Raw genomic sequence first — 21,579 nt, 5'->3', positions numbered from 1 at the left:
ACCAGGTATAATTCGCAGCAGTTGTGTGCGTGTCCTACCAGGTATAATTCGTAACACAGTCAATATGGGGATAGTTGAAATCCCCCATTATTATTGAGGTTTTTTTTTATTTTTATAGCCTCTCTAATCTCCCTGAGCATTTCACAGTCACTATCACCGTCCTGGTCAGGTGGTTGGTAATATATCCCTACCGCTATAGTCTTATTATTAGAACATGGAATTCTATCCATAGAGATTCTATGGTACAGTTTGATTCATTTACGATTTTTAACTCATTGGATTCTACGCTTTCTTTCACATATAATGCCACTCCCCCACCAGCACGACCTCTTCTGTCCTTCCGATATATTTTGTACCCTGGTATTACCCTATTATATCAATATCCTCATTTAATACAAGGCACTCTAGTTCACCCATCTCATTATTTAGACTTCTAGCATTTGTATATAAGCACTTTAATAACTAATCACTTTTTAGCTGTATTGAATGGAACTCTTTTTCGTTTGACTGTTTCTCATCAGATCCTACCTGTATTTTATCATCGTCCCCATCCTCTCCTCCTTACAGGACACAGAGAATCTCCATTAATAGATCCTACCCCAAGAGATGTCTCTGTCTGAACCACATGCTCCTATGCACCTGCCAGCTTTCCCCCAGCCTTTAGTTTAAAAACTGCTCTATGACCTTTTTAATGTTAAGTGCCAGCAATCTGGTTCCATTTTGGTGAAGGTAGAGCCCATCCTTCCTGTATATGCTCCCCCTTTCCCAAAAATTTCCTCAGTTCCTAATAAATCTAAACCCCTTCTCCCTACACCATTGTCTCATCCACGCACTGAGACCCAGCAGTTCTGCCTAAGTGGCCCTGCGCATGGAACTGGAAGCATTTCAGAGAATGCTACCATGGAGGTCCTGGACTTCAATCTCCTACCTAGCAGCACCTGTCTGAAGCATTACAGACCCCGCTGAGGGACAATGAGGTCTGCTGAGCGACGAGGACAGAGTGATACCTCTAGATCAGAGAAGCAATGAACTTAAAACCTGAAATCCCACCTCCCTTCAGGGCAGGTGTAGTGCCCAGGACAGAGCAATGATGTGAGTCTTGTTTACCTTCAGCTGGTGCTGGGCTTGAAGCTGCCCCCGGAACTGTTTCATGCCAGTCATGTATGTCAGGATCTGGGTCACACCCTCCTTCAACAGGCCAGCACGGTAAACCGCTACAGCTTTTTCAATGCGGCCTTTCTTCCGCTGCTGCTCCCGGGCAAACCCCAGCCAGGCATCAAACACCTGCAGTAAAGAGAAGGTACAGCAAGTTGCAAGAGCACGGCTACAAGAGTTACTCCTAGGCACCAAAAACTCCCCCTGCAGACCACAAGTACCTCCACAGGACAGTAACATCCAGATATGTATCATGGCTAGTTTCTGTTCTAAAGGATTGGGGGATGGGGTGAGGAAATGAGCTGGAGTTAGACAGAGGAGTCTCAGGCCAATAGTTTTTATCAGAGCCAGGGACCCAAGATATCCAGAACCTCAGAGCAGCACAGGGAGCTCTGAGGATGAAACAAACAAAGAGGGAAAGGTGCTCCCTGGCCCATCTGCCCAGTAGAGCTGACCCCATATGCATACACAGTGCAGATCCCGAAGTGCACATTATACACACCTTACCTTCCCCTTCAGCGAAAGTGACCAATGCCACAGTGCCCGCACTGTCTCCTGCCGATCCCATTGCTTCTGCGCCAGCTGTTGGCAAAACAAATCACACAGCGCCTGGTTCAGTGGATAGGCATTTATGTGCTATATCCCAGAGATCCCAGCAGACGAAATAGTGATGTGATTTACGGAGGTGATGGAGATTGCAGTGGGAGAATGCATCAGCTCCCTGTGCCTTCTACTCCTTCGTAAGGGTCACACATACTGCACATAAGCTCAAGGAAAGGCCCCGCCTATGGAGCGGCTGAAAGGCATTACCTTTCAGTTTTGAAAGCAAAAGGATTAACTCTTTAGCCTGCAGGGCTGCCTCCCGTCACCCAAAGACATTTCCACTGGCCACAAGAAAGAGCTGCTGAATATCATTCACTGGGGGTGGCTTTTTCTTTTAACACTGCCCACCCTTGCACACTGCAACCTGACACAGACACCCAGTGCATGTGGGTGATGGGGATTTCACTGAACTCCATCCCTTTTCTTTAGGCTGAGAGGGTTACCCTAAGGCCACAAGAATGGGTGTACCTCATGCTAATGGAGCCACTAGCCCAGATGATATAAGCTTGATATAAGATGATATAAGGATACAAGCTTCCTTACTCCCTGTCAAGGTTCCTCCCCCACTCTGAACTCTAGGGTACAGATGTGGGGACCTGCATGAAAAACTTCCTAAGCTTATCTTTATCAGCTTAGGTCAAAACTTCCCCAAGGTACAAAATATTCCACCCTTTGTCCTTGGATTGGCCGCTACCACCACCAAACAAATACTGGTGACTGGGGAAGAGCTGTTTGGACACGTCTTTCCCCCCAAAATACTTCCCAAAACCTTGCTCCCCACTTTCTGGACAAGGTTTGGTAAAAAGCCTCACCAATTTGCCTAGGTGACTACAGACCCAAACCCTTGGATCTGAGAACAATGAAAAAGCATTCAGTTTTCTTACAAGAAGACTTTTAATAGAAATAGAAGTAAATAGAAATAAAGAAATCCCCCCTGTAAAATCAGGATGGTAATTACCTTACAGGGTAATTAGATTCAAAAACATAGAGAACCCCTCTAGGCAAAACCTTAAGTTACAAAAAAGATACACAGACAGAAATAGTTATTCTATTCAGCACAATGCTTTTCTCAGCCATTTAAAGAAATCATAATCTAACACATACCTAGCTAGATTACTTACTAAAAGTTCTAAGACTCCATTCCTGGTCTATTCCTGGCAGAAAACCAGCATATAGACAGACACACAGACCCTTTGTTTCTCCCCCTCCTCCCAGCATTTGAAAGTATCTTGTCTCCTCATTGGTCATTTTGGTCAGGTGCCAGCGAGGTTACCTTTAGCTTCTTAACCCTTTACAGGTGAGAGGAGCTTTCCCCTGGCCAGGAAGGGTTTCAAAGGGGTTTACCCTTCCCTTTATATTTATGACACTCCCCCCTCTGTATTTCAGTGCAGCAGATGGAGTCTGAAGGAGAAAGTTGGACAGGACCAGCAGGAGGCTCAGTGCCTGTCTCTGTGGGATAGTTCCTCACCTGTCTCTTCCAGCAAGAAAAGAAGGTAAAGCAGAGTCTCTGAGCCATCAGCTGGCCTCCCCGTCTCTGCAGGAGCTGTCAGGGAATCAGCATAATAAGTCACACTGACAGACACACACCACTTATCTGGGCCAGCTGGCAGGAAAGCAGAACATGGACCCACCCATAGTCACCTTTCATTAGCATTAATGACAGCCAGACATCATCAATATGACAGCGCTCAACAGTCCATCCTTCAGCAAATATGCCTGAGCCCAGCAAGGATTTCCCTCACCAACAGCCCACATAGGGCAATCCCAGCCCTTCCCAATCTCCCCTCCCAAATGAGAATGCTCTCCACCCCCTTCTCTCGAGGATTTTTTGCTGTGACAGGTGATTCACAGAGATGCTAACTCCTCCATGTTACACAAGGCTCCCACTGCTCTCCAGCTTAGACAGCGGAAATGAACTCTGTCTATGAAAGTGCTCCTCTAGAGGGGCATCTGCTGTGGACAGGGCTTTCTCCTTCAGACTAGAGCTTTCACCTCCCATGTTCCCTGCTCTTTCTTACCATCTTCCTTATGCACTGCAGATGGTACTGCTTCCACTTTATCAGGCACTCTCGCAGCAGTTGCCTCTGGTGGTGCTGAGCTGCAGTGTCTAGCTGGACTCTCAGCACCAAGGACCCTGTGGTGAATTCCTTCCAGTGAAGAAACGTGGCCCGTAAATACACTGTTAAGAGAAGAAGACATGAACCAAGGAACCAGCAGAACGCCCATTTCTATCTCAGTCAGGAACACCCAAGAAATCAGCTCTTTAGTCTCCAGGTTTGTATGACAATTATTTCTCAGTGCCTACTATACTATTTCATCTGGAAGGAAGGATGGTCTTGTGGTTAAGGCATAGTATGGGGAGTCAGGAGACCTGCAATATCTTTCCAGCTCTGCCAACAACTTTAGTTGTGACCTTAGACAAGTAACTTGACCTTTCTGTGCCTCAGTTTCCTCACCTGGAAAATGGGGATAATACCACCTCCCTCCTGTAAGGGGGAGGGGAAGGGGGACTGTGACATTAAGTCACAAACGTATGAAGGATTCTGTGAGTCTTGGATGGAAAGCATTATTAATTCTAATTACTTTTAATTAGGGCTGTCAAGCAATTAAAAAAATTAATGGTGATTATTCGCACTGTTAAACAACAAAATACCATTTATTTAAATATTTCTGGATGTTTTCTTCATTTTCAAATATATTGATTTCAGTTACAACCCAGAATATAAAGTGTACAGTGCTCCCTTTATATTATTATTTTTGATTACAAATATTTCTGCTATAAAAACCAAAAGAAATAGTGTTTTTCAATTCACCTCATACAAGTACTGTAATGCAATCTCTTTATCATGGAAGTTGAACTTATAAATGTAGAATTATGTAAAAAAAATAAAAACTGCAATCAAAAATAAAACAATGTAAAACGTTAGAGCCTACGAGTTCACTCAGTCCTACTTCTTCTTCAGCCAGTCACTCAGACAAACAAGTTTGTTTACATTGACAGGAGATACTGCTGCTCGCTTCTTGTTTACAATGTCACCTGAAAGTTAGAACAGATGTTCTCATGGCACTGTTGTAGCCAGCATTGCAAGATATTTACGTGTCTGATGTGCTAAAGATTCATATGTCCCTTTGTCATAAATATAAAGGGAAGGGTAAACCCCTTTGAAATCCCTCCTGGCCAGGGGAAAGCTCCTCTCACCTGTAAAGGGTTAAGAAGCTAAAGGTAACCTCGCTGGCACCTGACCAAAATGACCAATGAGGAGACAAGATACTTTCAAAAGCTGGGAGGAGGGAGAGAAACAAAGGGTCTGTGTCTGTCTGTAGTCGTCTTGGCCGGGGATAGACCAGGAATGGAGTCTTAGAACTTTTAGTAAGTAATCTAGCTAGGTATGTGTTAGATTATGATTTCTTTAAATGGCTGAGAAAAGCATTGTGCTGAATAGAATAACTATTTCTGTCTGTGTATCTTTTTTGTAACTTAAGGTTTTGCCTAGAGGGGTTCTCTATGTTTTTGAATCTAATTACCCTGTAAGATATCTACCATCCTGATTTTACAGGGGGGATTTCTTTATTTCTATTTACTTCTATTTTTTATTAAAAGTCTTCTTGTAAAAAACTGAATGCTTTTTTCATTGTTCTCAGATCCAAGGGTTTGGGTCTGTGGTCACCTATGCAAATTGGTGAGGCTTTTTATCCAACATTTCCCAGGAAAGGGGGGGTGCAAGTGTTGGGAGGATTGTTCATTGTTCTTAAGATCCAAGGGTCTGGGTCTGTAGTCACCTAGGCAAATTGGTGAGGCTTTTTACCAAACCTTGTCCAGGAAGTGGGGTGCAGGGTTTTGGGAAGTATTTTGGGGGGAAAGACACGTCCAAACAGCTCTTCCCCAGTAACCAGTATTAGTTTGGTGGTGGTAGCGGTCAGTCCAAGGACAACGGGGGGAATATTTTGTACCTTGGGGAAGTTTTGACCTAAGCTGGTAAAGATAAGCTTAGGAGGTTTTTTTCATGCAGGTCCCCACATCTGTACCCTAGAGTTCAGAGTGGGGGAGGAACCTTGACACCCTTCATGCTTCAACCACCATTCCAGTGGACATACGTCCATGCAGATGATGGGTTCTGCTCGATAACGATCCAAAGCAGTGCAGACCAACGAATGTTCACTTTCATCATCTGAGTCAGATGCTACCAGCAGAAGGTTGATTTTCTTTTTTGGTGTTTTGGGTTCTGTAGTGTCTGCATCCAAGTGTTGCTCTTTTAAGATTTCTGAAAGCATGCTCCACACCTCGTCCCTCTCAGAATTTGGAAAGCACTTCAGATTCTTAAACCTTGGGTCGAATGCTGTAGCTATCTTTAGAAATATCACATTGGTACCTTCTTTGCGTTTTGATAAATCTGCAGTGAAAGTGTTCTTAAAACGAACAACACGTGCTGAGTCATCATCCAAGACTGCTATAATATGAAATACATGGCAGAATGTAGGTAAAACAGACCAGGAGACATTCTATTCTCCCCCAAGGAGTTCAGTTAAAATGTAATTAACACATTTATTTTTTAAACAGCATCATCAGCGTGGAAGCACGTCCTCTGGAATGGTAGCTGAAGCATGAAGGGGCATATGAATGTTTAGCAGATTTGGCACATAAATACCTTGCAATGCCAGCTACAAAAGTGCCATGCGAACGCCTGTTCTCACTTTCAGGCGACATTGTAAATAAGAAGTGGGCAGCATTATCTCCCGTAAAGGTAAACAAATTTGTTTGTCTTAGTGATTGGCTGAACAAGAAGTAGGACTGAGAGGTCTTGTAGGCTCTAAAGTTTTACATTGCTTTGTTCTTGAGTGCAGTTATGTAACAAAAAAATTCTACATTTGTAAGTTGCACTTTCATGATACAGAGATTGCATTATGGTACTTGTATGAGGTGAACTGAAAAATATTATTTCTTTTATCATTTTTACAGTGCAAATATTTGTAATAAAATAATAATATAAAGTGAGCACTGTACACTTTGTATTCTGTGTTGTAATTTAAATCAATATAATTTTTTTAATCGTGATTAATTTTTTGAGCTAATCACGTAAGTTAACTGCGATTAATCAACAGGCCTACTTTTAATCAAGATTTGCCTGAACCTCTTGGTATTTGTATGGCCCTCATCACTGTATTATTTGAGCTTCTCACAATCATTAATGGATTTTATCTTGACAACACCCCTGCGAGGAGGAAGTGTTACAAGTATTTTACAGATGAAGAACTGATGCTCAGGGCTGATTTAGTGACTGGTCCAAGATCATACAAAAAGCCTGTGGCAAACTGCTTGAATCCTGGGCCAATGCCCTATCCAGTAGGCCATCCCTCCTACCCTAGGAAGAATTTCTTAATTTGTACACAGCTAGTCAACCCATAAACACACATTATACTGCAGGAAACCCTGTAGAACGTCACTACCACACAGTCCTCATGGCAGAGCCAGTTCATCTCATCTATGCAGAGCAAATACACGGTTGCCTTACAGAGATGTGTGCTTCTCTGATTCACACACCAATGAATTAGTGTCAGAATTCATGCAACAAAGCCACACGCTGCTCTAACACAGTGACCAGGTCCTTTGGAGAGTGCTTTACACTCCTCATCCCCGAGGCTCACCCATATCCAAACACCTCCTGGCCTGCCTCAGAGCTGCTGCCTTCTGCTGCCGGCAGTACACTCGCAAACAGGTAGTGTCCCTCCACTGGAGTAGCACCTAGGGAGTTAGAGCAGAGAGACAGGATACAAACTAATACCGCAGTACTCTGGAGGTTAGAACTGAAGTCATGTGCCCCACATTACCAGTATCACAAACACACCCTGTCACCCCATCACACAAGCCAACTGCAGCAGGTGTGAGAAAACCCGCCACTAATGGAAATTCTGTGCCCCCAGAGCAGGGTTTCTAAGAGCAGCCATTTGACCTGTATCCCCTTTGCATTTCTTGAAGGGGTTTTCCTCCACACAGCCAAAGCTGCCATGCTATTCCCTTCCGGGAAATGGGATAGCGAAAAGCTGTGGACTCCCTCACAGCCAGTGCCTGCAGAGACTCCTGCTGAGATAGGCTGGGACTCAGAGCAGCGAGTTCCCCGGCTTCTGCATCCTTCTTTGTAGTGCCTCCTACGGGAAGCTGTAAGCTTCCCCCGACTAAGTACTACTGTACTATTCCCTGAAGTGACTCCTGCCTGGACTAGTTCTACTTCCTGGCTAAAATAGCCTCCAAGTCCCCTACGCAGATCCCACCTTTGAGAGAGTTGATCTCCTGTAGTGCAGTTCTGCCTGTACAGCTTTCTTAGCTTCACCCACAAGGGCAACAGTATTTTCTCTCCAGATACTCAGCACCTGTCTAAGGACAAAGTGGGAAACAAAAACCTAGAGATCAAGAGTGATTTTCACCACATACTTTTCCCCACCTCTTGGAAGCTGGCTCGACCTTTGGCACCTTTCCATTCATGGAGAGGAACCCAAAAAAATTGCTGCATCCACAAACCCACCTTTGTTTCTAGTGTCTTAAACATAGCCAAGCACCTGACATCATGCCCGCAAGTGCAGCCAGGCACTGACAAAACAGCAGCAAAACACATTTCCCAGTTGGTACAAAAAACTGAAGTGACTGCAATTAATGCAGGGTGACCAATGCCCTTCCTGGTCCTACCACCTGTAAGAAACAAGACAAACTATATCTGCCCCAAGCGCACCATCACTTTAAGTTCATAGCAGAGCCCATCTACTGCAAGGGCAGGATGTAGTTTACCAGCCAGTATGTTTATTGGGGTCTGATCCTACGTTTGTTCCGAGTTGTGGCTCCAGCAGGCACCACAAGAACAGTTCTGCCATAAGGAGAAGGCTTTGAAACTGGACAAAAGATGTTTTAAAAGATTGATGCATAATGGGCAAAGTCATCCAGGGATTTCTTGATGCCAACTGGCACAAAGAGGGATCTGCTGGGATATATGCACAATAGCTCATCAAATGGTGTCATATGAAAGCTCTACTGAGAGCCAATAGCGCTCTGGTCGTCATTGCAAAACTTATGTAAGGATAATATTTAAGGAGTTATGTATCTCTACTGAAAATAATGTTCTTAAGATCTTGAGTTAAGGCACCAGGAGGTGACATAACTCGGAGATGTTCCTTTCAGGCAGGAGGCAGCAGACACTTATCTCCCTGCCTGGTCATTTGTATACTGTATGCCTCACACTCTATGCCTATTTGCATACTGAGCCACAGGCAAAAGAAGAGATTGTGAAATCTACAAGAAAGGAAATGTACAAGATGAAACAAACAGTGGGGAGAAGAGGTGGTCCTGTTCATGAATAAAGACAAAGGATGGGACTGGTATGTGTTTGGGGGTGGGGGGAATACACTAGTTCCTTCCCTAGGAGGCAAGCTGACAGTGTGTGTCATGAAAGGAAGGTCACAGCCAACCTGGCTGTGAAGCACTATAAGGATAAGCGTTACTCTACAAGACATTAGAGCATCTAGTTAATTAACTCTAACATCTAGAACGTTATGATTTTAGTTCATACATAACCATTTGTTTCCAATACTTCTACTTACTATTATTTCAGTCTCTATGCTTTGTTAAATAAACGTACACTTGTTTTTACTATAAACATATCTAAGTGCTAGTGTGTTCAGAGGAGCGGTGATCTGAGGTGGAACTGATAAACTGAGGTTTACTGTTTCGTTGGAAGCAGCAAATCTGTCAATACTGTGAGTGTACAGTGCACCAGGGGCTGGACATACCGGGGAGACAATTAGAGGGCTCAAGGGTTGGAGTGCACCCATTGCTAGCCTGTAGAGAGACAGAGGGGCTGGTGGAGCCTAGAAGGGAGTGTTCATGTTGCCCATGGAGCTGGGCAGCTGACCCTTGAGAGGCACAGGCAAGGTTTCCGCATGCTAAAAGCAGGTGGTAGTGAGGTGGCTCACTACGTGAGTATCCACAAGAAGGTCACGACCAGCATCCAGTCCAATGAGAATGTTACCATTCCTTTTAGTTCGGCTGAGATGCAGAAAAACAGTGAAGCAAGGGAGAGTTAGTTCTCAGTGTCAAAAGCTCAGGGATTAGTGAATATGTCAGTCAAGGAGGCCTGGGGCAACTCCTTCTTTCTAGAGTTGCATGGAGAGGGACAGGCTTACCGCAACAGTGCCCTGTTATGCTCCTCCTCCTTTTCATCGACTTGGCGTAGAATGCACTGTATGTTTTGCTGATAACTCTGCAAAGAAAGCAGTGCTGAAGTGAGACTTCCCCCAGCTGTTAGGAACACTATGGTGAGGAGTTTTCTGGGGAACTCTCAGCAGCAGCTGTCCAGGAGCAGATGCAGAAGCTGCAGCCACCAGAGTTTAGCACTTCTCTTGTTACTGTCAATAGCAATTATACATTAGCAACATGGGTTTTGCCATCCTGAGTAACTGGCAGCTATCTACATATATACAGCCACACAAGTCAGACCTCGGACCCGTGTACTCCAGAAACACAGGATTCCACCAATGGAGCTCAAGGGAGACACTCCAGGAGCGGTAGCAGCATCAGGCCTTATACTCTGTGTGGGTTCTAAAGTCAAACACAAATGCAGATATGGCATTCCCTCCTCAGGGTGGAGGGTGCAGACACAGCAAGCTTGAGAAACAAAACAAACATAATCCTCCTACCTTCCAGGCAGCCAAGACCCTGGCCAGCAGTGAGTGCTGATAATACATGTCTGCTTGCACCAATGTCTTCCACTTCTTAGACTGATGTCCCACATACTACAAGCAAAAAAGAAAATCAGACTGTGTGGGAAGCGAAAGAGAAGAAGAGTTACCCACCTACAATCCCCAACCTCCAAGGAAGCATCACTCCTATAGAGCAGCATAACAGGGTCTTACCTGAACTGGCACCAGACCCTGCTGCCTCAGTTTCCCCCTTCAGGTTCTCAAACTGTCCCCTGGGCTCTTGTGCAAGTTAAACAACGCCCCTTCTTGGAGGCTCGTCTATTAAAACAGTTCCAATCTCACCTTAAACCAGACCCACACTGTCCCCCACTCCAGTTTCTTAAGCCCTTTGCTGGGCTCAACTGCTCATTCCAAAACACAGGTTCTGCTGCATGGTATTTCCTCAAGTGTCTTCTTCTCAAGACTGTTGTTCCCCTTACAGCATCTGCTCCCACCTGTCACTGCAGGTCACTTCAGTCAGGCCTTTCCCTATGGCTAGTATGGAGATTCCTTCCCCTCCTCCTCTTTGACCCTGGTCCCCTCTAGATCCACTGAGGGCACTTCTGGTCTGTCTCCCAGTTACCTTTGTATTGGGGCTTCAGATCCCAGTTCACTCTCGGATTCCCCTGAGCAGGAGAGCTCTGCCAGGCCTACTCCAGACTCTGCTTATCTCTGGAGAAACTTCCCCATGGCCTTTCCTAGCCCCAACCTTCTCTCTGACAGAGAAGGCTCTCTCTCTGACAGAGAAGGCTCTCTCTCATAGGAAGCTACAGTCTACTGTCACATGATGCCTGGTCTCATCACCCAACCACCAAACCAAATGTAAATCTAATACTGTGATCTGATGACAAGGCATATGTAGGGCAGAGCCCTAATAAATTAAAGGTCCAGCCCTCCCCCCAGGACGTATGAGATACACCTCATTAGCATTAACAATGGAGCTGCAGAGTACTCAGATGACAGGATTTATTTCATAATATAAGGGTAATTTAGGGAAAAGGGACCCTGCAATCAGATTGTTCAAAAGAAGGGAAGTGCAGTGTCGACTTTGTTCCCCTCACATGAAGAACACTCAGATCTCTGACTTCCTTATGGCTTACTTTGGTGCCAGAGACTAGCTCTAATAGGAAATGCAGTTAACAAGACAACAGAAACCCCACTCCCGCCTATGACCCTCAGCAACACAGGTCTGACAGCCCTGCTTCTCCAACCACTTGATCAGCAAATCCTTATATTCTGGGAAAAGGCTATTATCTCTGAGGCTAATATGCCAAACAGCATCAATTCTTACTGTCTCAGTCAGCTGCTCCATATCAAGTGGCAGGACAAGATCAGAAACTAGGATATTCAATGCTGAACCCAGCAACCACCTTCATCAGCACTGGTTTGGTTTTGGTGTCTTTCTTGCTTTGCACATATTATAGGAATGAAAAAGCAAAAAATGTTGTGGTGCGTGTACCAAGGAATGCCGCTACAAGGCCGGCAATCCTGTGGCACCAAAAGCTTTGGTGGCATTACATGATTGCCAGTGATGGACATAAATTTAATCAGACCACCTTAAGCACCTTATCAGAGATTGATCCAGGTGGCACTCAATTTGCAAGTAGCCCATGAGCCTTTGGGATTTGCCATGAGGATGATGATCTGACCCTTTCCCACTCAATGTACCTGGAGCATGCTAATTGGGCTGCTACTTCCAGCTAGCAGTGTGTATTGTCCTAGAATGGTTGTAGCAGTGAGAGAGCACTAGGCTCCTGTACAGGGTGCACCAGGGTCCCCTTGGAGTAACAGTCTTTATTGGAGTCAGGCTGGTTGAAACAGCAGCGGACATGGTTTTTGCTAATATCCCATTCACAAGAGATGAGAAGAACTGTTACAATCAGAAGGTTACCAGAAGGTTCTGTGAACTGGGGATAATGTTTCATGCAGATACCAATTATCACAAATCTAGAGATTGGTATAATATTTAACTGTCTTCTTTCTAAAAAGGGTTATTTAATAAAAACCTCCCCACTGTATTTTCCACTGAATGCATCCGATGAAGTGAGCTGTAGCTCACGAAAGCTTATGCTCAAATAAATTGGTTAGTCTCTAAGGTGCCACAAGTCCTCCTTTTCTTCTTCCTGAGAACAGTGTGTGGTATTTCCTAGGAGTTCCCCTCAGGCACTGGAGCACTTAAATGATGCTCTGGGAAGCACAGAGAGTGTAATGGTTGGGGAAGCCTTCACACACGCATTCATGTAATAGACCCAAAACCACTGTCTGGGTAACACCACTGAGTGACAGTCCTGCCCTCCCCACCTCTGTGAGCAGTGGAGCAATGCAGGACAAACAAAGAACTCCCTCGCACCTTCCCACACACTACTCCTACTCCTCCCTTATTGCAGTGTTTTACCCCGCCTTGGAGAGAGCAGTCTTTGGTTAGAGTAGCCCAAGATTAACTAGCATTATGACCAAACAATGCCTTTAATATGGTGTCTGTTAAGCAGCTAAATGATGAGCATAGGTAATCGATAAATAGAGGAGGATTGAGAACTCTCTACCTGCTTGGATTCTCACCTTTCTCCACTTGCTCCAAGACCACTGCAGGCACTTTGAATAGTGAAACCTAATAGCTTTCATCTCCTTGATCCTCCTAAAGGAAAAACAGACCAGACCTTACTGACCCAGACCTATTGTGTTTCTCTAGCACCAAGCCTGAATCCACATTTGCTATTGTGCTGGGAAAGTACATTTATTAAATATGTAAACATTTAGGATGTGCTAACAGCTTCTAAAACACGTGCAGGGTCAGTATTGGCGTGAATCAGAAACTCCTTTGTGAAAGGGGCCAATTTTGAGACTGAATCAGGATCAGTCTCCGTTTTAAGCTGCCTCTTACTCTGATCTGATCTCCTGAACGTTCTTCTTCCAGAGATGGAAAGTCTTCCACAGCAGCAGGTGGCAGTAATGATCACGGGCAAGAGCCGTGCTCTCTCGCTCCTCCAAACACACCACTGTTCTCCTGCGCCAGGAGCACCAGAAACGAACCAGTACCTGCTGCTTAAAGTGAAGAATGGCCTGCAACAGACAGGAGAAAATTGGGGAACTCATGATGTGGTCTGTAATGAGCAGCAGGGCAAGCTTCCTCAGAGGTGGTGATGGGCACAGGAAATTGTCTCATGTGGTCCCCAACCACTCAAGTGGAATAGCAATTGGTGCAAGCCCATCTTGTGCTGCTCATGTTCACAGGAGGTGATCAGGAAACTGTTCCATCTATCCCCTTGGTGAAGTCCAAGGGAAAGTGCTGCATTTACCATTCTCTCTCTCATCCGGTTCTCTCGCTGCTGACATGCACTCAGCCACCACGTGTCAAATACCTGTCTCATCAACAATTCTCTGCAAGCAAGAATGAAGAATGTCAGTGGAACCAATTAATCCTGTCTGACATCTAAGGGACTGGCCTTATGGGCTCTGATGACCATGCCAGTCTGTCCAAATTGAAACCATTTGTTACGCCGTTGCTTTGATTTTATAGCTGTGCTTCGTCATGTGCTTTCTAATCAGAAAACTGAAGCGATGCTTAAGTTTAGTTGCATCACACCCCTGCCAGCTCAGAGTCAGGACTGAATTCATGCAAACAATAAGAGCCCACAAAAGTTCTTTTAAAATCTCTTTTAAGATTTTAAAAGATTAGAAGATTAGAGATTTTAGAAGATTAGAATGCACAAAGAGTAATATTTGTTCTCAGTTTTTTCCCCTATCATTACAGAAGTGAAAAGATGATAACAATGTACTGAATAAATATAGCATTTTATATCCTCAACCCACTGTACAAACCATTAACCAACCACCACTACACCCCAGTGAAGTAGGCTAGTAATTTCATTATCCCTACTTTACAGGTGGGGAAACTGAGGGACAAGTTAGTGTCCTAATTTTCAGAGGTGATAAGCACCCACGGCTTCTGTTTATTTCAGTGGGAGAGTGGGGAGCTGAGCTCCTCTGGAGAAGGAAAGCCATTAGTGACATGCCAAGGCGACAATGCAAGGACTTATCTATACAGAAACTGGAACCAGAATACCTACATTGGTTGGAGTTTAGTTATTTTAGTGCAAGTCTGCAGCTGGATACTTATTTCACTGTGACCAACACTGATTTTTACTCACTTAAGTTATACATTTGGGAGTTGTCTATACACAGAAGTTGCTCTGGTTTAACTAAAGCTGTGATGTTGTGATTTAGTTAAAATGAGTATAAATTTGCATGGACACTGCACTAGTTTAAACTTGGCTTATAGCAGTTTAGATTGCCCATGGTAAATATTGTCCCTAGTAAATAACAGGAGCAAACTGAAATGATGTAAACTAGCTTTAAACCAATGCAGAGTGCACATGCCCAAAGTTACATCAAAGTAAACAAAGGTGTGAATTGCAAACAATGTGATTCCAGTTGCACTGGTTCCAGTTTATGTGCAGACAAGCTCCAAGTCAGTGTCAGAGCCAAAAATGAGACATCATGGGTTCCTGCCTCTGTCTCATCTCAATTCACTAGATCACACTGCCTTTCAACAGCCAGATTCTTTCTGTTGTCCAAAGGAACATTACTATTTCTTCAAGGGCCTCTGTGCATTCCCACCTGTGGGATTCTGTAACTCTTGGTGTCAAGATGTAAGGGAACAACATGTGGGAAGGCGCAGAGGCAACTATTGAAGAACGACAGGTTCCAGGAAGTCACCTTTTGTTTTCATGAGGTGACCTAAATGGATTATACAACACATTTTACTCTTAGTTACACAGGCACTGGTTGCTGCAGCCCAATGCACATACTCTTTTTAAAGTCAGTCCATAAGAACAATCCACTGCACCTATGAAAGCATGATGACGTTTCCTTCATCTCTCTCCACCAGCGCTGATAGTTCTTAAACCTCTTCCAGGCCCGGAAGGTGACAGGCAAGATCACTCTTCCATAGTGACTGTCAGCTTTGGCATATTGAATCTAAAAAGCAAAGGACAGGCTTGGTTTCATTTCAGAACAGTGCTCCCTTCCCAAGGGACTACCACAACAAGGCCATCTGAACTAACCTATCCTACTTAACATACAAGTGTTAGCTTTTGGGGTTTGTTTCTAGTCTTTATGCAGGTGGTTGGACTAGATGATCTCCTGAGGTCCCTTCCAACCCTGATAGTCTGTGATTCATAAAACTTTACTCCACACTTCTCACAGGGAAGGAAGTGGAAAAGCAATTCCACCCAACTAGCTCAACAGTTCCAGCTCATTCTGGAGGCTGCACTCAGAACAAAGTAATATTTCAAAACAAGGCTTACAGTGTGGGCACTACTGGAAACTAAACAATAATAGTAATGATGATCATAAATCAACTAATCAGGGCTTCCTGTCCTTCCTAGAAACTCCAGCAGCCAACATTAGCATGCTTTGGTTCCCAGAGAAGTGCTCTGACTGGCTGATGTACAATTCTTTCAACAAGCTATTGATCAGAGAGAACATGATTTTATCCTATGAATCTGCTGCACCACAGAAATGACTGGCACATTCACCCAACCTTCATCCTCCGGCTTTTAGAATCATTTGGGTTGAATCTCATGTAAGAGCTACTTAAACATGACAAATACTCCATACCTGCCTGTGTCTTCTCCACTTGGCATTCCTTAACCACAACCTGACAGACTTGTGCAGAAGCGCTACCCTGAAATAAAAAAATAAAACCCAACTATTCAGCAAACAGCCTCCCTCTATTTGAAAGAGCAGCTTGGGACCTGGACAGCTACATATAACAGTGTCCTGAACAGTAAGTCTCTATCAGAAAATAATTGTGTTACCTTAAAGTGCTTTAAGAATGCCACACAGATTCCTCCCACCCCACCAAAAGAAAGGCAAGTTACATATTTATCTAAAAACACAATCTAGGCAGGTACAATTGCAAGAGTTTCTTCTATTGCTTCATAATTATGCACTCAACCCTGAAATAGGTATCTTCACTGGGATTAAAGAGGAATTTAGCCTCTATGGTAGTTAACAACACCTGCCCAAAAAATGATCTCTCCCACTTTAGGCTCCCACGGTGGTAGCACTCATGTAGAGAGGGAAGATGTTTTACCACCCTGTTTTCTAACCCTGCTCAGTGCAGGTCTATGCAACCTGGTGGCAAAACTGCCTGTGCCATGTCTACACTAGTACTCCCACCACTGGTGGGACATTTTTTTTTAAATAAGCAAACCTAGACAAGGCTCATGGCGTACCAATATCAATTTCCCCCCCATGTTTCTCAAATGAGGTATGGTCCAGAGCTAGACCACTCTTCATAATGTGCAAGGATGATCTCACGCATCAAATCATTACCAGATTTAAAACCAGAACCAAGAGCTAGTAAGTTCCAGCCCCTTAATTGCATCTAAAAATACATGTCCCTGAAGTACCTGTAGTGGTTGCGAGCTGCTAGTGTCAGGGACCGCTGATGCTCTTCCTCCTCCTGTTCTAACCGACACTTCCAGCGATTCCAGAAGCTCTGCAGCAACTGGAGCAAAACAGCAGAGATAGAAAAACTCAGGTAACAAGAGCGGGGGAATCCAAAAGAATGACGACGCAGATGTTCTGCTAATACAGCATTCTGAAGGGAGAGTTCCTTAAAGTGCATTGTACTGCTATATACAAAACAAAACAGTCTAAAAACCACGTGAGCCTGATACAATTCAGTTTTCTTCCAGCTCTGAATGTCTTTAATATAGATCTAGGAGTCCTCAAAAAATTGAAAATAGAAATGTTGCTACATCCAGGTGCTGCTATAATGTGTGCTCTGCTGAGCTTATTTGAATCACTTCACTCTCCTTGTCACAAGGTTACAGCCAATTGTTCCCTACATACAGAGAGAGACTATAAATCTTCTTGGCTACAAAGAGGTTCGCAATGGGGCTTATGACAACACATAACTAGGCCAGTATGTCTGTGACTGACCCTAGACTTACACAGGAGATATTTTCTGAAACTGCTGGTAGCAAGGGAACAATGCAACTGACTAGAGAACACTTCATAGGAACAGGTTTCAGAGTAGCAACCGTGTTAGTCTGTATTCGCAAAAAGAAAAGGAGTACTTGTGGCACCTTAGAGACTAACCAATTTATTTGAGCATAAGCTTTCACGAAAGCTTATGCTCAAATAAATTGGTTAGTCTCTAAGGTGCCACAAGTACTCCTTTTCTTTTTTCATAGGAACAGGTGTGAGAAGGTGGGAAGGATCAGGGAAAGGTCTCACATAAACACAGCATAACACAAATTAAACCCACCATTACTTGATGCTGCCGATGAGCCAAATTTCTTCTCATTTGCTGGAGACGAGCATTTATAATGTTCTTCCGCAAGGCATTAAACCCAAAGCGCTGAGAAAACAATCAGCAGAATTTTACTTACCATTCACTGTGTAGCCTGAATAACCAAGCAGCGAGGAGCCAATTTCCCTTGGGACCAACTGTTCCAACAGAATCCAGCTTTGTTGCTACTTGTAATGGTCAGCCTTACTGCCTTGTCATGGATACAGAGCCGAGCTTCAGTTTCCCTCCCCCTGGTTGGAGAGTTTAGCTCTCCAGCTAAATTAAAAACCTCCCCCTTCCTAGGGTTTCTTTTGAGTCATCCAGCTCTCTCCCTTGCTCTGTCAGCAATTACTGCCCAGGCCCCTTCCCACACCCTCTCTCAATGGAGAGATCAATAGGCCCTGCCCTTTCCCTGTCTCCGTCTCTGACTGGAGACCCCCAACTTGCTCCTGAAGCAGGGGAGGCTCACAACCTGTCCTTTCCCAAGATCTCTCTGTACTGGGAAAGGGGATCTTAAATACTGCTCTCCCCTCTCCCAGCTCTTTACTGACCTCTAACTCTTATGGTCTCTCTGAACTACAAATCCCAGAATGCCTCAATTCTGGGCTGAACTGGGAAGAATTATGTGCTGAGACTGTACCCTGACTTAAAGGGCCAGCACTTCCTGTTACACTACTACTGCTATTTCCAAAATATAATCTCATTGGCCTTAAGGTCATTGTTTTGATGCTCAACACTGCCTCACACTATAGAATAATATCTGCTCCAACAAGCCAGAGGCCCTGTGAATGCCAGAGATAAGGAATTTATTTATGTTGGTAAGTGGGCGTGCTTTTAAGGATAAAGAAAAAAAAGACTAACTCCTATCCCTCCCCAAGTGGAAGAGACATTTATAGGCTCTCATACAGGTGGCTGGCACGTGATGGCATTATCACAGAGGGAAGGTTTTCAGCCTTCAAGAGGAGAGTACAGGAAGTACAGACATTGACTCCTGTAGCACACCAGTGTAAAAAGGAACAAAGCCATTTATCCTCATGGCACTGGGGCAGTAATCCTCCTGCATAAGTAGCAAAGGTGAGAAAAATCACTAAAATAAAAAGGGGAAGATGCTATTTCAGAGTGAAGGGACCAGGGAGCACAAAAGGGACCAACTGGTCTTAGTTAATTTGCTTCTTGATTGGAACAATAACTTGATTTGCTCTTGACTGGAAAGACATCTCAGATGAGATTTCCCATCAAGATATGAGTGTCAATCCTCTATCTTATTAAAGTTAAGCGCCAATTTGGACACAAGAACAAATGGATATCACTGGCCATCAAATTTAGGTTTGAAATTAGAAGAAGGTTTCTAACCATCAGAGGAGTGATGTTCTGGAAAAGACTTGCAAGGGAAGCAATGGTGGCAAAAAATCTAACTGCCTTCAAGACTGAGCTTGCTATGTTTATAGAAGGCATGGTATGATGAGACTGCCTACAATGGTATGTCACCAATCTGCAACTGCTAGCAGCAAATATCTCCAATGGGACACTAGATGGGGAGGCTTCTGAGTTACTACAAAGAATTATTTCCCAGGTGTCTGGCTGGTGGGTCTTGCCCATAAGCTCAGGGTCTAATTGATCACCATATTTGGGGTCGGGAAGGAATTTTCCCCTGAATCAGACTGACAGAGACCCTGGGGGGGTTTTGCCTTCCTCTGCAGCATGGGTCACTTTAAGGTGTAAATGAATGTAAGTGGTGGAGTCTCTGTTACTTGAAGTCTTTAAATTATGATTTGAGGACTTCAGTAACTCAGTCAGAGGTTATGGGTCTATTACAGGAATGGGTGGGTGAGGTTCTGTGGCCTGTGATGTGCAGGAAGTCAGACTAGATGATCATGATGATTCCTTTCTGGCCTTAAAGTCTATTAATCTATCTTCTCTGCACACAACACCCTGATGAACAGAGAGTCTGGTGGATTCCATGACAGTTTGAATCTGTGCACCTAGTATCTGAGCTGAACATTTCACGGAAGGAAATGCTATACATACCACCTAAAGCATAACACACATGGTGGCTAGGTGCAGCTCTGGGAAATCATTCCAAATAGCCTAGATTCCCTCTCACTTGAGATATTAGAAAGCGCTTACCAACAGATGGTGCCGGTGATGCTTTTCTGCAAGCTTGTGCTTCCAGGTCTCTTCCATGCACAGTATAACATCTGTCATCAAGTTAAAAAGAAAGTATCTTTTATAGACACACACAACACACCCTCTCCTTCAGGGACAGACACTGAATTCCAGTCCACAATTGCTTTAGTGTTGGATTTTCTGCACTGGTATGCACACAGAGACATTTTGTTTGCAGTGAAGCTGTTAGAGGCTTCACTGACTTAAAAAGACGCATCTCTTGTTTACTGTCAGCGATTCCCTGCTGCCATATCCTAGTGCCTGCAGGTTCTTAGCTAATGTGTTCCAATTGCTAGTCTTGCTCCCTTCCAATGCCCATTTACTATGGACTAACCTGCACCTTTCTAATGAACAGTTGCTTTTCAGTCCAACCATGCCTGACCCAAATGCTGCTTCTTACATTACTGATCATCTGCCCCGTCCACCTGCAGGAGTATCTTGAACCTGGCATCTCTATGGTAGCATACACAAAGGATACAATGCTTCCAGTGCGTGAAGACTCTCCGTAAGGTAACCCTTGCTGCTAGCTCACCAATGCACTCCTGGTGGATTTGCATGCTTCTCCTGTGCTCCCAGGCCCGCTGCCAGCCGGAGAAACATTGCTGGAGCACATGGACTTGGTGATGTTGCTGAGCCACTTCTAGAACAACGGACATGAATTACACATGACCAGCTGTCTCTGCTCCTGCATCATTTGTGTCAGGACAAGACAATGACATGCAAACTCTAGGCTCTCAAGTGACAGAATCTCCAGTACCAGCATGGGATGATGGGAATTTTACCAAGAATTTTACCACCACCTATTAGCTGACATTGTTCTGGTTATTCAGGAAATCCTTGCAGGAACTGATACTAGCTCTGAAGTTGGCTTCATACTTCTTCCTGTCAGGTACCCCAACGAGAGTACACACTACAATGTGTAAGCTTTGGTCAGTAGAGCAATTTCCTTTCTAAGATGATATCCATCCTCTTTCCACAATAAGGCAACAGCATTCTGGATGCATCAGTACACAAATCACACAATCCTTGCTAGCCCAGGCCACGACTCTTCAGCATCCAAGTGTCTCCTAAATGGGAAAATATATCAACTTCTCCTATTGGTGGCAATGAGTTGTTTAGGTAGTGAAGCCCTATTCTGTCCCATCTCTCCATTCAAATATAGTATCTATCTATACAAAGTGGAATAAGGACAAGCCAGGGAATTATAGACCAGTCATCTTAACTTCAGTACCCAGAATGATAATGGAACAAATAATCAAACAATCAAATTGTAAGCTCCTAGAAGAAAATAAGGTAATAAGTAATAGTCAACCTGGATTTGTCAAGAACAAATCATGTGACACCAAGCTACTATCCTTCTTTGACAGGATAGTCTTTGTAAATAGTGGGGAAGCAGTAGATATCATATATTTCGACTTTAGTAAGGCTTTTGATACTGTCTCACATGACCTTCTCATAAACAAAACTAGGGAAATACAGGCTAGATGAATCTACTATAAGGTGGATGGACAACTGGCTCATAAATCATACTCAGAGTAGTTATCAATGGCTCACAGTTGAGCTGGAAGGGCATATTGAGTGGGGTCCTGAAGGGAGCTGTTGTGAGTCTGGTTCTATTCAAATATCTTCAT

At 44.2% G+C, this 21,579-nt stretch overlaps 1 protein-coding gene across 5 annotated transcripts in view; it reads right to left on the bottom strand.

Annotated features, from left to right (window-relative positions):
* Positions 1-21,579, bottom strand: part of SFI1 (SFI1 centrin binding protein) — a 57,947-nt gene that overhangs the window by 15,828 nt on the left and 20,540 nt on the right. For all 5 annotated transcript variants that reach the window (XM_048821035.2, XM_048821036.2, XM_048821034.2 and 2 more), the window contains 17 exons: positions 20,427-20,588; positions 19,910-19,980; positions 17,759-17,851; positions 16,896-16,993; positions 16,099-16,165; positions 15,326-15,456; positions 13,776-13,857; positions 13,361-13,539; positions 13,039-13,114; positions 10,438-10,533; positions 9,925-10,001; positions 8,026-8,128; positions 7,402-7,498; positions 3,777-3,937; positions 3,227-3,301; positions 1,663-1,737; positions 1,108-1,284 (listed from right to left, as the gene is read on the bottom strand). In XM_048821035.2, coding sequence (XP_048676992.2) covers positions 1,108-1,284; positions 1,663-1,737; positions 3,227-3,301; positions 3,777-3,937; positions 7,402-7,498; positions 8,026-8,128; positions 9,925-10,001; positions 10,438-10,533; positions 13,039-13,114; positions 13,361-13,539; positions 13,776-13,857; positions 15,326-15,456; positions 16,099-16,165; positions 16,896-16,993; positions 17,759-17,851; positions 19,910-19,980; positions 20,427-20,588 — 1,820 coding nt within the window. The remainder of the gene's footprint in view (positions 1-1,107; positions 1,285-1,662; positions 1,738-3,226; positions 3,302-3,776; positions 3,938-7,401; positions 7,499-8,025; positions 8,129-9,924; positions 10,002-10,437; positions 10,534-13,038; positions 13,115-13,360; positions 13,540-13,775; positions 13,858-15,325; positions 15,457-16,098; positions 16,166-16,895; positions 16,994-17,758; positions 17,852-19,909; positions 19,981-20,426; positions 20,589-21,579) is intronic.

Source organism: Caretta caretta, chromosome 15 (assembly GCF_965140235.1).
Source record: "Caretta caretta isolate rCarCar2 chromosome 15, rCarCar1.hap1, whole genome shotgun sequence".
In the NCBI taxonomy this organism is placed as follows: Eukaryota; Metazoa; Chordata; order Testudines; family Cheloniidae; genus Caretta; species Caretta caretta.
This window is presented reverse-complemented; position numbering and strand designations above follow the sequence as displayed.